A 15547-nucleotide genomic window follows, 5' to 3' on the forward strand; every position below is an offset into this window, starting at 1 on the left:
CCGTAGCAGCGTCCTGGTTACTCACTGGCCAAATATTTTCGGTAGATGCGTGCTTTCCGAAAATCTAGGTCTTGGTTAATCACGGTATTGAATATGTACTGTTCTTGGTCGAAGAACAGCTTTGTTTCCTTAGAACCGCAAGCTGTGCAAGAAGAGAGTTCAGCAAATAATTACTAGCTGTGTGCATGATTTTCGCGAATGGTTACTATTTTCGTCCTGGGGACTAACTTTCTCAAAATCAAACTCTTTCTTGGAAAAGTAACTGATGTGAATATATGTGGTTATATATTCTATCTAATTCACACACATCTCCCTTCTGTCGCACTAACTAGATCGATTTTTACTCTGAATAATTAAACTCTATTTACATAAATCCAACCCGCTTAATAGTTTAGAGCCATTCCTTCTAAAGAAAGCTTAGAGAGCTTACTTACCGGATGCAGAATGCACACCTTCGCTGTCCGTCTCCCAATCGGCGAAGCTCGCTGTAGTTCAATATATCATAGAGGGAAGGAAAAAACAGTCCAATGTTACACACCGTTCAGAACAGTTGTACCAGAGCTTGTACTTACCTGCTTTCATTCACGTTCGGCTGTTGGCTGGCTAGGTCCTTCCAGCATCGATAACACGTACGCCACATCGTCAAGCCCCTTCTGATCGTCACCTGAAAGCGAACGAATGTATGGCGGTTAATGTGAAGGTAACGGGCAAACAGTTTTAAGTCATTTACTATGCGATGCATGCAATTACTATAACTACAGGGGCATCGAAACACTGCATAAGTTAATATTTCTTCTTACTGGTTTTATAGAGACATGCAGTGCAGTTTAAATTTCAAAATAAGCTATGTTCCTGACAATGTGTGGCAACTCTTTAGTGTCCTAGAACGACAAACGAGCTGCAGGAGAGACGATGCTCTTCGCTAGTTCTGTTGGTAGGTAAAGAACCTTAGACGAAAATTTTGGATGACATAAAAATTTAACATAAGCTAGATTTTAAAGCTCCTACAATCCTCAATGCAAAAGACACACCCTTGGATAGACTCAAAGATGGGTTTCCCTACAGATGAATAGTAGAATCAAATGTTACAAACACACATACTACTTACCAGTGAAGTCCTCAGCATTACATTCACGTTCGGCTGTTGGCTGGCTATGTCCTTCCAGCATCGATAACGCGTACGCCACATCGTCAAACTCCTTCTGATGCTCGTCACCTGAAAGCGAACGAATGTCTCGGGGTTAATGTGAAGGTAACGGGCAAACAGTTTTAAGTCATTTACTATGCGATGCATGCAATTACTATAACTACAGGGGCATCGAAAAACTGCATAAGTTAATATTTCTTCTTACTGGTTTTATAGAGACATGCAGTTCAGTTTAAATTTCAAAATAAGCTATATTTATTACAATGAGTGGCAACTCTTTAGTGTCCTAGAACGACAAACGAGCTGCAGGAGAGACGATGGTCTTCGCTAGTTCTGTTGGTAGGTAAAGAACCTTAGACGAAAATTTTGGATAACATAAAAATTTAACATAAGCTAGATTTTTAAGCTCCTACAATCCTCAATGCAAAAGACACACCCTTGGATAGATTCAAAGATGGGTTTCCCTACAGGTGAATAGTAGAATCAAATGTTACAAACACACATACTACTTACCAGTGAAGTCCTCAGCATTACGTTCACGTTCGGCTGTTGGCTGGCAAGGTCCTTCCAGCATCGATAACACGTACGCCACATCGTCAAGCCCATTCTGATGCTCGTCACCTGAAAGCGAACGAATGTATCGGGGTTAATGTGAAGGTAACGGGCAAACAGTTTTAAGTCATTTACTATGCGATGCATGCAATTACTATAACTACAGGGGCATCGAAAAACTGCATAAGTTAATATTTCTTCTTACTGGTTTTATAGAGACATGCAGTTCAGTTTAAATTTCAAAATAAGCTATATTTATTACAATGAGTGGCAACTCTTTAGTGTCCTAGAACGACAAACGAGCTGCAGGAGAGACGATGGTCTTCGCTAGTTCTGTTGGTAGGTAAAGAACCTTAGACGAAAATTTTGGATAACATAAAAATTTAACATAAGCTAGATTTTTAAGCTCCTACAATCCTCAATGCAAAAGACACACCCTTGGATAGATTCAAAGATGGGTTTCCCTACAGGTGAATAGTAGAATCAAATGTTACAAACACACATACTACTTACCAGTGAAGTCCTCAGCATTACGTTCACGTTCGGCTGTTGGCTGGCAAGGTCCTTCCAGCATCGATAACACGTACGCCACATCGTCAAGCCCATTCTGATGCTCGTCACCTGAAAGCGAACGAATGTATGGCGGTTAATGTGAAGTTAACGGGCAAACAGTTTGAAGTCATTTACTATGCGATGCATGCAATTACTATAACTACAGGGGCATCGAAACACTGCATAAGTTAATATTTCTTCTTACTGGTTTTATAGAGACATGCAGTGCAGTTTAAATTTCAAAATAAGCTATATTTATTACAATGAGTGGCAACTCTTTAGTGTCCTAGAACGACAAACGAGCTGCAGGAGAGACGATGGTCTTCGCTAGTTCTGTTGGTAGGTAAAGAACCTTAGACGAAAATTTTGGATAACATAAAAATTTAACATAAGCTAGATTTTAAAGCTCCTACAATCCTCAATGCAAAAGACACACCCTTGGATAGACTCAAAGATGGGTTTCCCTGCAGATGAATAGTAGAATCAAATGTTACAAACACACATACTACTTACCAGTGAAGTCCTCAGTATTACGTTCACGTTCGGCTGTTGGCTGGCTATGTCCTTCCAGCATCGATAACGCGTACGCCACATCGTCAAACTCCTTCTGATGCTCATCACCTGAAAGCGAACGAATGTATCGGGGTTAATGTGAAGTTAACGGGCAAACAGTTTGATGTCACTTATTATGCGATGCATGCAATTACTATAACTACAGGGGCATCGAAAAACTGCATAAGTTAATATTTCTTCTTACTGGTTTTATAGAGACATGCAGTGCAGTTTAAATTTCAAAATAAGCTATGTTTATTACAATGAGTGGCAACTCTTTAGTGTCCTAGAACGACAAACGAGCTGCAGGAGAGACGATGGTCTTCGCTAGTTCTGTTGGTAGGTAAAGAACCTTAGACGAAAATTTTGGATAACATAAAAATTTAACATAAGCTAGATTTTTAAGCTCCTACAATCCTCAATGCAAAAGACACACCCTTGGATAGATTCAAAGATGGGTTTCCCTACAGATGAATAGTAGAATCAAATGTTACAAACACACATACTACTTACCAGTGAAGTCCTCAGCATTACATTCACGTTCGGCTGTTGGCTGGCTAGGTCCTTCCAGCATCGATAACACGTACGCCACATCGTCAAGCCCATTCTGATGCTCGTCACCTGAAAGCGAACGAATGTATCGGGGTTAACGTACGCCACATCGTCAAGCCCCTTCTGATGCTCGTCACCTGAAAGCGAACGAATGTATGGCGGTTAATGTGAAGCTAACGGGCAAACAGTTTTAAGTCATTTACTATGCGATGCATGCAATTACTATAACTACAGGGGCATCGAAAAACTGCATAAGTTAATATTTCTTCTTACTGGTTTTATAGAGACATGCAGTGCAGTTTAAATTTCAAAATAAGCTATGTTCCTGACAACGTGTGGCAACTCTTTAGTGTCCTAGAACGACAAACGAGCTGCAGGAGTGACGATGCTCTTCGCTAGTTCTGTTGGTAGGTAAAGAACCTTAGACGAAAATTTTGGATAACATAAAAATTTAACATAAGCTAGATTTTAAAGCTCCTACAATCCTCAATGCAAAAGACACACCCTTGAATAGACTCAAAGATGGGTTTCCCTACAGGTGAATAGTAGAATCAAATGTTACAAACACACATACTACTTACCAGTGAAGTCCTCAGCATTACGTTCACGTTCGGCTGTTGGCTGGCTAGGTCCTTCCAGCATCGATAACGCGTACGCCACATCGTCAAACTCCTTCTGATGCTCGTCACCTGAAAGCGAACGAATGTATCGGGGTTAATGTGAAGTTAACGGGCAAACAGTTTGATGTCACTTATTATGCGATGCATGCAATTACTATAACTACTTTTTCACTACAGCTACTTTGACGCGGTTACGTGAGGCACCACCAAACCGAGGTACAGGGACACAAATGCGAGGATGCATCTATCAGGGAGTGCCGGATTGTTTCATACTTTCATTACCCTGCTTTGTCAGTTTCATACTGCACCTATATCGTATCGGCTGCTCAACTACCTAGCCATCTACTTGCTGAACGTTCGAAGCTGAGGCACCATTGAATCTTAGTTTGAAGATAGCAGTCTTTTGTCTAAAGATCAAATGTTTCTGGAGCTACTGGATAGCCACATCAACTTTGCCGTAATAGTGCCTTCGTCCAGGGAGTCCTACTGTATCTTAAATATAAATGCTTGCATAAGCATTTATCCGCAAAATCTGTTGGCTAAATACTTCTCCTGTACCGTCTTTTTAGAGTCCTGCACCGGATAATTGTGGGTTTTACCTGTCATCGGGACGAGAATCCGGTTTTGACCGCAGTGGCTATGTGTCAACTAATCTTCCATCTCCTGGTCCGAATAGTATACCTGTCACTGTGTCAATAAACTGCCAAACTAGTAGAGCTCCATTTCCTCCAGGTAATTCATGCTGGACGGTCCTTAGCTATGCTTTACCCAAGTTCATTAAGCTTTAAGCGCCCTTTTAAGCTCGCGTTAGTTCTCTTCGCGGATATGCCATTCCTGCGTGCACTTCGATCTCGATTCCACGTGGTTTGTTCGTTATGGTCGATTCGTTGTACTTTTACAATCCTTTACAACCTTACCCCAACTCCGAAGACATCGATCGTCATCAGGTGCGAGCCAGGGTGAGGAGCGAATCTCATCTTGTAAATGGCACCGATGTACCAGCACGCTTCCTGCGATGATCCTCGTCTTTCAAAGTGTGAGAAAATCTGACAAAACGTAGAAAACTGAAACAAAACACGTAAAACGCACAACACTACAGTGGAAATGTCAACCGACAGAAAGAACACCGTTGATAAGTAGATCATATAGCTAACTCAGTAGGCGGATCTCAATCTCTACAGGACGTGCCACAGCTCGGAAGAGGATAACCCGCTATGCAGACTTCCAGATGGACATCTAGAATGGAGCGCTCACTTCACTTCAGTCAGCACAACACAACCGATCATTGTATGAAGTCATCATGTTATATAGCTATATGTTATACGAATAGGCAACAACATCGTTTCGGGTTACGTGTGTGTTTTATTATTTAGTTCTAATATGCTAAGGGTTACATAAGGGTGGATTAATATGCTTATTACTAATATTAATATCTAATCAAAATTTGCTCGGAAGCAGGACCACTGATGACAGCATGACATGGACTTCGGGAAGATGCAGGCAGCCTTTTTGGTTAACTCTAGAAGAGTGCAAGCTTCTTTTCATTCAGCTCTTCTCACCATCATCGTCTTTCGTTTGCGTCTGAGGCCATTGGACGAATCGTCTGATTCATCTTGGATAGCTATAGAATGCATACAAGATTTATTAGCATTACTTCGAATAGTTCCAACTTAATTGACATACGCACTATACCTTTATCGTAGTAATAATTAGTCACGTCATCGTATTATTCGTTGGAAAGTTTCTGAACGCAAGTATCGCTTCAAACTTAGAAAACGTTAACATTCAATCAAGTGGGGCATCGGCATTGCTTGATAGATCTGTAGAGAAAGTAGCCTCAGATTACATCTTACATTAATTTAGATATGCCGTTAAATTCTCTCACCTTTATCATCATCATCGCTTGCTGGTTCATTTGCCGTATTCATCCCCTATCGTTGATTGAGATGGCGGTTCCGGGTCAGTTGTATTTCTTTAGTTTTACAACTAACCATACCGTCTCTGGCTTAGTTTTTTTTCGATTAACCTGAACCGGCTTAAACATGGTGCACTGCCATCACACTGCGTTTTTTTCCGTATCCCGCATCTTGGATGCCTGTTAATCAATAAAGAGTTCAATTTAATTAACTTAAATTACTTAAGTTACATCTTTGCTGGACTAACCTTGATGAGTTCAGCTCCATTACTAAGTATTTATGGGATTTCAGGAAAACCTCGTCAGTGTGAATATAGTGGGAGTGGTGTTTTTGATGGTATTTAACACTGTTCTCTTCTGCTGCTTTCGGCGCCATTAGCCCATATTCCGCACAACGTTTCCGGTTGCTGTAAGACGAAAACAGGTCCAAGCTCCATGTCCTGTTCCAGCCTGTCTTCCGACTTCCGAATGATGCAGAGATTCCTTGTAAAAAAATTTCGTGATGCCGTGCCGAGTTACAGTGTCAACCGATCTGTTTGATTTCCAGCTGCTAGTTACCGTACTACTGCCTCTGTACTAAAACCTTGGTTTGCTTTGTAATGAAAATTTACTCTCGATTAAATTAAATATATATAAGCAAGAGTTAACATTCATCACACCTTTCTGTGTCGTTTAATGTTTCCATAACCCACGGTCGTCGTTCAGCTGCATCTAATGCTCTACAATTTATGGACTGCTCTTGGTGCTGCTTGCTTACTGCTTTCCTACTAATCTTGGTTGCTGCAGAGTGAAAATAAACTTTAATTAAACGTAACTATTATTTATCTCAAGCTTAGATTTACCTTACCTTTATACGCCACATACTGCGGTTTCATTTAAAGCTGCTGCTTACTCACGACTTCTGTACCAATCGTGATTGCTGTGAGGAGAAATATCGTAATAATAAATTTTAATATACAAATTATAACGTAAATTCAACTCACCTGTCTGTGCATCGTACACGTACATCGAATCGTCGTCAACTTCATCACAAAGTGATGATGCAGAGATTCTTTGTCAGAAAATGCAATCCCCGAGGGGTGACAATGCCAACCGATTTGTTTGATTTTAGGCTGCTGCTTACAAACTGCTTCCATACTAAAGTTGATCGCTGCAAGGTGAAATGGAACTTAGAATTAAATACATTCTAAGCTTAAATCCACCCACCCTTCAATGTGTGTCCCTGTTGCCTGACCTCCATATAACTTTACTGGGGTGGTTCGTGTTCGATGTTTTATTCGATGCTTGGCAGAGCATTGGATTTGATTTGAGAGTGCTGCTGCTAAGCTACTGCTTCTGTACTGATTTTAATCGCAGGAAGGGAAAATTAAGAAATAATTAATTTGAATATAAAAACATTTTAAACGTAAACTTAACTCACCTTCCGTACACCCCTACATCCAATAGTTACCATTGGGAACAGTCACACATTTTCATTCATGTTGGTTACTGTGAGGTAAGGCATCGTTAAAATTAGTATGAATATACAAATTAAAACGAATATTCACCTCGCCTTTCTGCATCGCTCCATCGCCGCTCATCCATGTTTCAGTGGGTAAAAGCACATCGAATCGTCGTCACATGCGTCACAAAATGATGATGCGGAGATTCTTTGTACAAAACAAAAAAAGAGCCACGCTACCGTGTCGACCGATCTGTTTCAAGCTGCTGGTTGCATGCAGCTTCCAGCTTGATTTGCTTTGGAGTGAAATGGATTCTAGATTAATTTGAATACATATATAATCTAGAAGGCAATTTCACCAACCTTTTTTTATCCTTCCAGTACTTCATATTTGTCGACCTCTGCAACCACATCGAACCGTCGTTACACTCATCATTAAAATGATGATGCAGAGATTCTGGGTGAAATCAACAAAAAATAAACCATACCAAACATGTAATGTTAAAGACTGGGATCTGAAGACACTATGCTGCGCTTACCTTGTGGAGTTGCTTGCTGCAGCCCGAGGTGTGGTGAAGATTGTTATGCTACCCCGTTCAGCTAAGTTGTCATCTTAAAATTAATTTACTGCAAGTTCTATAACTATGTGTGCTAACGCAGCACACACGCACACACGCAACCCCGATTTAACTAAGTCACTTTTATATATGATATATTATAACGCCACACAACACCAGCACGACACTCGCAAAGCTTACACTACTTACATATAATCATGGATGGTAGGCGAAACCTTAGGCTGACAGATCTATAATCAGAGAATTGTATAATACGTAATGAGATTCAGGAGTGTGCACTATTAAGCAACAGACCAACTCAGCTGTTCATTGGTTGGTAAATGCCGTTCCGCGTATGTCAGAAGCAAGCATCGTAAAGTTGATGGTTAATTGGCAATTATTTGTGGCTGAACGTTGAAATCTATCGTAGCTCTGCATCTTGGCAGGCAAGCAGATGTTAATACACATAAGGAATGTGTGAGGTTCTATCAATACTACCCCAACGTTTAATAATACAGCATACGATTCTACGCTATTGGTTACTTATCCGCTGTAACGTACTGCCATCATAGATGGTTTTCGTAAGTCATTACCGAAAAAAATACATTACAGGATGTCATCGAAGGGCAAATATTGCTCGTAATGATGCAATTGATAGCATCCGCAACTAAATTATTTATGAGATGTTTGTATGTGCTTTTTTTATCGAGTTTAATATCTTTCTTACGGGCTAATCCTGCTGGCTACTTCAATACATGAAAAACTTCTGCTCCTAGTCTCGCTACAATCTAGAAACTGTCATTTTCATTTGATATCGTTCGTACTTTTTCAAAATCCGCTCGCCTATTTACAAAAAAAAGTCTGTCGAACATAGATAAGTAATTGTCAAGGAATCATGGGGACGGTTTGGTAGTCGAGGCTGTATCAGTGCCGGCAGGACTCACAAGAACTTCACAGATGGTGAGGACTGACTGTTTAACTAACTGATATCAATAAGTTCGCCCTAGATGGGCGACCTGTTCTAGCGAGTCGTTGAGCCAAGAAGAAGAAAACTGAAACATGATTTTCAACTGCAGCACAGCTATGAGTACTTATCAAGATGGCTGTTAAGACTGATTTTCGTTAGTCTGAAGACTGATGTTAGGATTTGGTGAGCTAATTCTACAATCGTTAACACGTTTTTTGAAAGGTTGTTCTGATTAAGCTAAACTTGATCAGCATTTCTTCAGGAGTTTTTCCTTGCACTTCCTGCTTTACGCTGAAGACGATTAACATTTACTGTACTTTTGCTTCCTCGGATGACTATTCTTTGCTTCAGAGTTGATTCTTTGCTTCAGAGTAATCTTAAAGTATGCTTGTGGTGCTAGGTGGCCAACTCCTATCGAGGTTTTCACTCAGTTAGGATGACTTCACTAAGACTAAAATCGAAATCAAAAAAAGATTCTTGCTCCCACAAAGTGACTTGTTAGCGAACATTCAGAGCAATTTGACCCTCAAATACAAAATCGGAAGCGATACGCATTGGCCCAGACGCAGGGGTTCACACTTGAATATTTTTGATTTTTTTTTAATATGTTAATCAATCAATTATGAAAATAAAAATTTAATGCTAACAAACTATTTTTTTTAATAAGATCAAGATGTAGGTACGCCTATAGAGTGTGATACGAGAGAGTCTACGCCATAGAGGCGAATTTTACAGAACTGCCAGAGAGTCACTTTCGTGGGTTAAAGTTAAAGATAAATTTTTCACTCAATTCTCTCTACTGAGATACGTGAACTTTAGATAAAATTTTAGCAAAAATGAGAAAATTTTTGATAATTGTTTATAATAATTGCAAATTAGTAATAAATCATTAACTCTAGTTAAAAATCTGAAAAAGACTAAGTACAATGATTATATAAGAGACTGTAATTAGCAATAAAAAATATTTTTTCTTAAAAAAGCAGTATGTTCTATTCCGCTTTGAAAACTTTTTAAACAACCTAATGTTCTGTTTCGATCGTATATGCGATCAACAATGCAAGTCGACATCGAGGGCATTAAAAATGGCTTGATTGCTGAATTGATCATCAGAGACGATCACCAAACACTTTTTCTTCTAAAATGTGACTTTATGTCATAAAGCTTTTGACTAAGTTTTCGGACAAAAAAAAAACAAAGAAAAACATCTGAAATGAATAGCTGCAAACCCTAATATAATGCTCCCTACCGACTATCGCTGATAGATTCTTTACTACTTTACTGGATCGTTTGGGTCTCTCTATCACGAAATTGACACGAAATTTCGTTGGTTAAGAAATAGCAACTCATAAACCTCAAGTTGAAAAACAAATGTAACTAGGCTGAGGAAATTAATTAATTGCGCTCGGTTAAATAAAAATAGGATAGGATAGGATATATTTATTTTCAATCGTACATATTCGAAAAATCTTGAGGAAAAGCGGAAAAATATTTGTTTTACTACATACGTGTATCGACCACATCTTTTGGTTCGGCCTCTTGGTCCGCAGTCGGTGGCAGCACTTCTGCAGCAACCTCCACGTTCGCTTCACACGCCTCCGAGTGAGTTGGTTCCGCGCCCGATGCATCACCAGCAGCGTTGCCCGTTTGGCCACCCTCCTTCACAACTTCACTTTGTGGTTCGACACTTGCATTCTCCGATTCTTGTCCACCCGCTTCCGAAACCGTTGCCCCAGCGGTGTCTTTCTGTGCGTCGTTCTTCACAACTTTAAGCGGCGGTTCATTACGTCCACCAGCTTCCGGAACCGTTGCCCCATCCTTCGAGACGCTTTCCGGCACAACTTCACTTTGCGGCTCATCACTTGGCATTTCCGATGCCTGTCGTCCACCAGCATCCGCATCCGTTGCCCCTTCCGGGTCCTTCCGTTCGCCGTTCATAGCTGGTTGCGAAACTGATTCGACCGTTTCGACTGCAACCGTTACTTCCTCGTTCACCGGTTTCGCTTCGCATACACAGCCATCGCAAGAACAGGTCGGACCATTCTCTAGCCGCCTAACCAGCAGCTGAATTCGGCACCTCATCGTTTGCTCGATCGACGAAACCATCTGGGCCATCGGACCCCCGCTTTCCTCGTCTGTATCATACTCCGGAATGATTGGTAGCTCAATCAATTCCTCGCGAACGGTTTCCTCGTCATCCTCCGGCTCGACCGTATCTTCGTCGTCCGATGGATCGTTCGACGCGTCCGACACTGACAACTCGCCAATGTTGATGTTTCTCTGCCAGGATTTCTGCTCGCTATCGTCACTTTGATCGTCCGATTGATCAAGATCGTTTGGTTGATCGTCGCCGGGTACCGGCAGAACCGATTCGCCAACGTTCTCGACCGCTGGTGGGGATTGTTCTTCCACCGCTTGCGGCCGAGGTTCCAGCACGTTCTCGAGCTTTACCATATCAACTTCCTTGTTGGATTCCATGATCGCCGAGATTGTCAGGTGATATAGGCACAAATTTCGAAACAATCGGGCACGCGATTTAGTTTTGCACTACAAGTCTTCTAGCTTTCCGTAGAATAAGGGTTCGATTCGATTTCCTATCCCTCGCAAACACACGCACGCACTCAGAGACCAACGAACAAAAAACAAAAAAGCTAACGCACCACGAACGAGTATATTCCACGCCGCTACCAAGAATTTCACCAAAACACAATCAATTGTTCCACGACTAGTTCTGCGTTCAGCAAGTTCGGAAGTGTTTGCGGCGACCCTCCCTTCCTTTAACACAATCACAAGCAGGTAAAGACCGAAAGGCGCACACGCACAGAACACAACACTTTGCTTAAATGTCTCTTCAGATTTCTTCAGAACTTTAGAAAGAAAAAAACACACACACACAAGAGTCTCAACCACAAGTCACAAACGGTACAAGTCTCCCGGGAGCTAGCCACGAACGCGTCTGACCGATCGGAGTCGCACTGATTGAATGAATGCTTCTCTCCGCGATCACTTCGGCATCAGTTTCGCTTCTTCCCACACAAGCACAAAACCCGCACACAATCAAACTCGGACCGCTGAAGTGAGCATGTGTTGGAGCTGCCCCACTACCACACAGCCACGATCGCGTTTGGGACCGTCTTAACCCTTTGTCTCTCGCTCTCGGGCTCATGCTGTTTCATTCGCGATCTTTGTCTATCCCCACACCCCACCAATCGCGTTAACCACATTCGTCTGCTTGATCATCGTTCGGTTCGAAGTGACCAGAAATTTCGCACTATGCTACGATTCAGGAGACGAGCGCGGACAGAATTAAGCGCGCAAGTGTTAACGCGCCTGCTTCGACGATCATGGTGTGCGTTTACTGTAGCATCTAATATAAGCAGTTTGATGTTGATTATAAGCCATAAGCACAACTGTAGGCATGACGTGATCTTTTTACTTTTTTTTCGTTAACACGACGTGTTGCAAATGAATCATTTTTTCCCGGACCCGTTTGATTTCCTTTCGAAAACCTCCAGAGGGGGGTTTTCATGCGCATGGAAATTAATAGCTTTCCCCGCCACGATAGCTGGAAAATGTTTTCAGCACCATGGCCTTCTTTCTACTGTTGATCTACTGTGATCTATATTGATTTCCTACTCTACAAAGCACATCTCTGCAATGCTCACCCAGCTACAGATTGCTCATTTATTTTTAACATTTTTCTTTCGTACGCCAGCTACATTTCCTGGGAAAAGTTTTTCGGTGCGCAAACCGTGAAAAGCTTAGATGTCGTGGCCGGAAGGCTAATGTTGCTACGCTGTGTGTTGCGCGGATGTTGTTTTACAACAACGTTTGCTGGTTTTTTTTTGCGTAGCACATTGGTCATTCGCGCTAGCCTCTCTACCTTCCGGACCCTCAAGTGTGATTCCGCTTCGCAAATGGTATTTGGCCCCTTTTTACATGATTCTGGTGTCAAGTCGAAACTGCAGTGTATGATACATTAGGTGATCTCGCATAATCCTCATTATGCTTACTGAGTTTGAATGAGATTTTCTAGAGCGTTCACCATTTCCGCGATCTTCTCGTATTTTTTTTTTTTACATTGTGTCGTTAGCTCGACTAAATCTTTCCTTTTGAAGGAGTTCTTCCCTCCAACGGTTAATTTGCCAATCTGTCTTAGATCGCATCTGGACGGGGATCGTCATCAGGCGAAACTGAGATCAAAACCCACCCAGACCGTTCCCCGATTGACTGACGGGCTGACTTACCAAATTGGTGGTATCAATAACACTAGCAAGTGATTAGATGGCCCCCACAACCTAACAGAAGTCTTTTAGCCAAGAAGAAAACGAAGTACAAGGCATTGCTTCGCAGCAATGTATAACTAACTTGGTTACGAGGTCATGTAACTCTAAAACGCCTGTATAAGATCAGAATTAGTGATGGGTTTAAGAAGCTCAATCCACAGTTCTGGGGCACCGACGATTTCTACTGCTGATTAGAGGCTCTTGGGAGCTCTTAAAAGCTCCGGTTGGTATTTAATTTGGTTCCTAAAAAAAATTGCCTTCTTTTCCTGCAGCTTTAATCGGAACATCTAACACACACACTCTCTCTCTCTCTCCGTCTCTTTTTCGCTTTCTCTGTCTCTCTCGAATTTTTGCTAAACCTTTTGTAAGTTTATCCGGTTGTTCGTTGTTTTTATGCTATTGTGATATTTCACGCACTGGTCACTCATCTTACCTATAATCGTTACCATTTCGAATTTCGGACCCGTTTAACTAGTTTCATAAATAAAGCAAACAACAACAAAAAGAAATCTAGTTTGTCATTATATTTGTTTGAATGTCATTATATTTGCAGGAAAACAAAACGTATCGTTTATGGCTGCCACATCTGTACCGTCGCCAGGAAATCGTGGATGATTGCTTCCAGCTGCACCCCACGCATCCGGAACGCACGGTATTGCTCTACCGCTACCCTATAACGTAGGATTGGTGCCTGGAGCGCTTCCCAGGCTGCTTCCCCCAGGGTTTGCAACAGCTGTTCTGCTTCAACGATCAAGTTTTCCGTCATTTCTATCTGCTCTATAAGGCGAGCCACGTCTCCATCCGAATCCGAGTCATCCGAGTTACAGTTTATTGGCATGCACATTTTGCACGGTTTCGTTGTCACCTGCGTGTACCTTGAATGAAGAAAGAACAGAACACAATTCACTTTACTATTGGTTCACCGTGTTTAGCGTACTCTCATTCGTGATCGACTAGCGCAGATGTTTGCCTGCTAACCGTTTCTCCCCTATCACCGTTTGCTGTTCACGAAGCGTTCAGCTCCAACTATAATCTCCAGTCGTGAGGGCCTGCTGCTTTCTGACTTTCTTGGCTCAATTTTACCCTTAGCTGGAGGCTTACGTAAGGTTTCCAAAACGCTAAACTAGATCAAACCCTTTCTCTTAAACCACAAGTGTTCCCTGCATAATGCCAGGCTTCGTTCACAACATCACTAACTATGATGGTGCTCTACTTACTTCAACAGGACGTATGGATCGTTCCAGTCACATTCAAACCACAGCCAAGACTGAATATCGCAACATAATGAAACACTTCAATATCTCATGCTCGCCCAGATTGTAGCCCCATCTCGCATGCGCACGAGACTAGCGCATGATGTCATGTTGCGGAGCTTTTCCTGCGCATTGCGATGATTCAGGGCATTCAGAGTTTACCCCTCTTTTATGATGGTATGCCGTCAAAACGCTTACCGCAACGAAACACACACACACACACACAGAGATCTGTTCATGAGATCGAATCGCTTTTTTCACGAGCAATAAAGAATTTTCAACGCAGGGAAATTGAACAAAGCGTTGAATGAATCATTTTTCACTGTTTTTGGGGTGATTAAAAAGATTTTTTTTTAAATTAAATTTGAAAAGATGTCTTACCGGTTGGAGGAAGAACTGTTTTCGCTATTAAAAAGCTAAAACGAGCAAGAAAACCCATAAAATAAATAAATAACATCTACAGCCATCTAATAGCCGATTTTGAAAAATTTCTTTCTCCCGGGTGTTGTTGATAGGCGATTATATTTATTTATTTATGTATTATTTATAAACCGTGTAATTATTCGACATAAAAGTTTTAACAATATAATGTTCTTACAAACCAGTTACCCTAGTCCTAATGCTGACATTATGCAATGGAACTGATTACACTGGCTTTAATGACTGACATTAATGGATGCGTTCAAGTTGAAGTACTGACCAAGATCGTTTACACGTTTAGACATGACCACCATCGGATTGTTGGCAAAGCAATTGGATCTACGACGATCGGTCGCGATCAATTGCTGAGGCTCTGTCGGAAAGAGATTCTTGTGTTCTAATCATCTTGTTGAAAATTTGGCCTATAAAGCTGGGCTACAGCAAAACGAGTGAAGCGGCGCTTGATCCAATTCAAGCCATTTGATCCATTTAATTGATAAAATGGATTCCACACCACTTCACACAAATGATGCTACCTACAGCACTTTTCAACAGAGATCGAAAGAAAATTCAACAAGCACCAATTAGAATTATCTTGCTAAAGTTTTGAAGGCATTTGGCATCGTCAATGGTATTTATAGGTCTATAGGTTTTTTTTTAAATCGTCATCATTTTGTTTTCTTTAATATTCCATTTTTTTTGAGAGACAAAAAAGTACACATGAAAAATGCTCCCG

General features: G+C 41.3%; 1 protein-coding gene across 6 annotated transcripts; it reads right to left on the reverse strand.

Moving 5' to 3' along the window:
• Positions 1-5985: 5985 nt before the first annotated feature.
• On the reverse strand, positions 5986-11824 carry LOC118506472. Of its 6 annotated transcripts, none has more exons than XM_036043695.1 (11): positions 10361-11824; positions 7871-8139; positions 7695-7788; positions 7438-7627; positions 7311-7378; positions 7097-7230; positions 6874-7040; positions 6738-6809; positions 6550-6670; positions 6139-6482; positions 5986-6070 (listed from the first exon to the last, which is right to left on the reverse strand). In XM_036043695.1, exons 1-2 carry the CDS (start codon positions 11328-11330, stop codon positions 8126-8128), a joined length of 984 nt encoding a protein of 327 aa, XP_035899588.1. In that variant the 5' UTR covers positions 11331-11824; the 3' UTR covers positions 5986-6070; positions 6139-6482; positions 6550-6670; positions 6738-6809; positions 6874-7040; positions 7097-7230; positions 7311-7378; positions 7438-7627; positions 7695-7788; positions 7871-8125. The 6 variants fall into 6 exon arrangements, with proteins under 6 accessions (XP_035899588.1, XP_035899570.1, XP_035899553.1 ...); XM_036043677.1 differs by having other exon boundaries at positions 7125-7225; positions 7871-9772; XM_036043660.1 differs by having other exon boundaries at positions 7097-7225; positions 7871-9772.
• Positions 11825-15547: the final 3723 nt, after the last annotated feature.

Source organism: Anopheles stephensi, chromosome X (assembly GCF_013141755.1).
Source record: "Anopheles stephensi strain Indian chromosome X, UCI_ANSTEP_V1.0, whole genome shotgun sequence".
Classification (NCBI taxonomy): Eukaryota; Metazoa; Arthropoda; class Insecta; order Diptera; family Culicidae; genus Anopheles; species Anopheles stephensi.

Bases quoted from the DNA above. Each gene is read 5' to 3' on its own strand.
- LOC118506472 (XM_036043677.1), bottom strand. From the start codon at position 11,330: ATGGAATCCAACAAGGAAGTTGATATGGTAAAGCTCGAGAACGTGCTG. The intron at 9,773-10,360 runs GTATGTAGTAAA...CATTGTACTTAG, and splicing joins AAAAGATGTGGTCGATACAC to TCTTTTTCAGATTTTTAACT.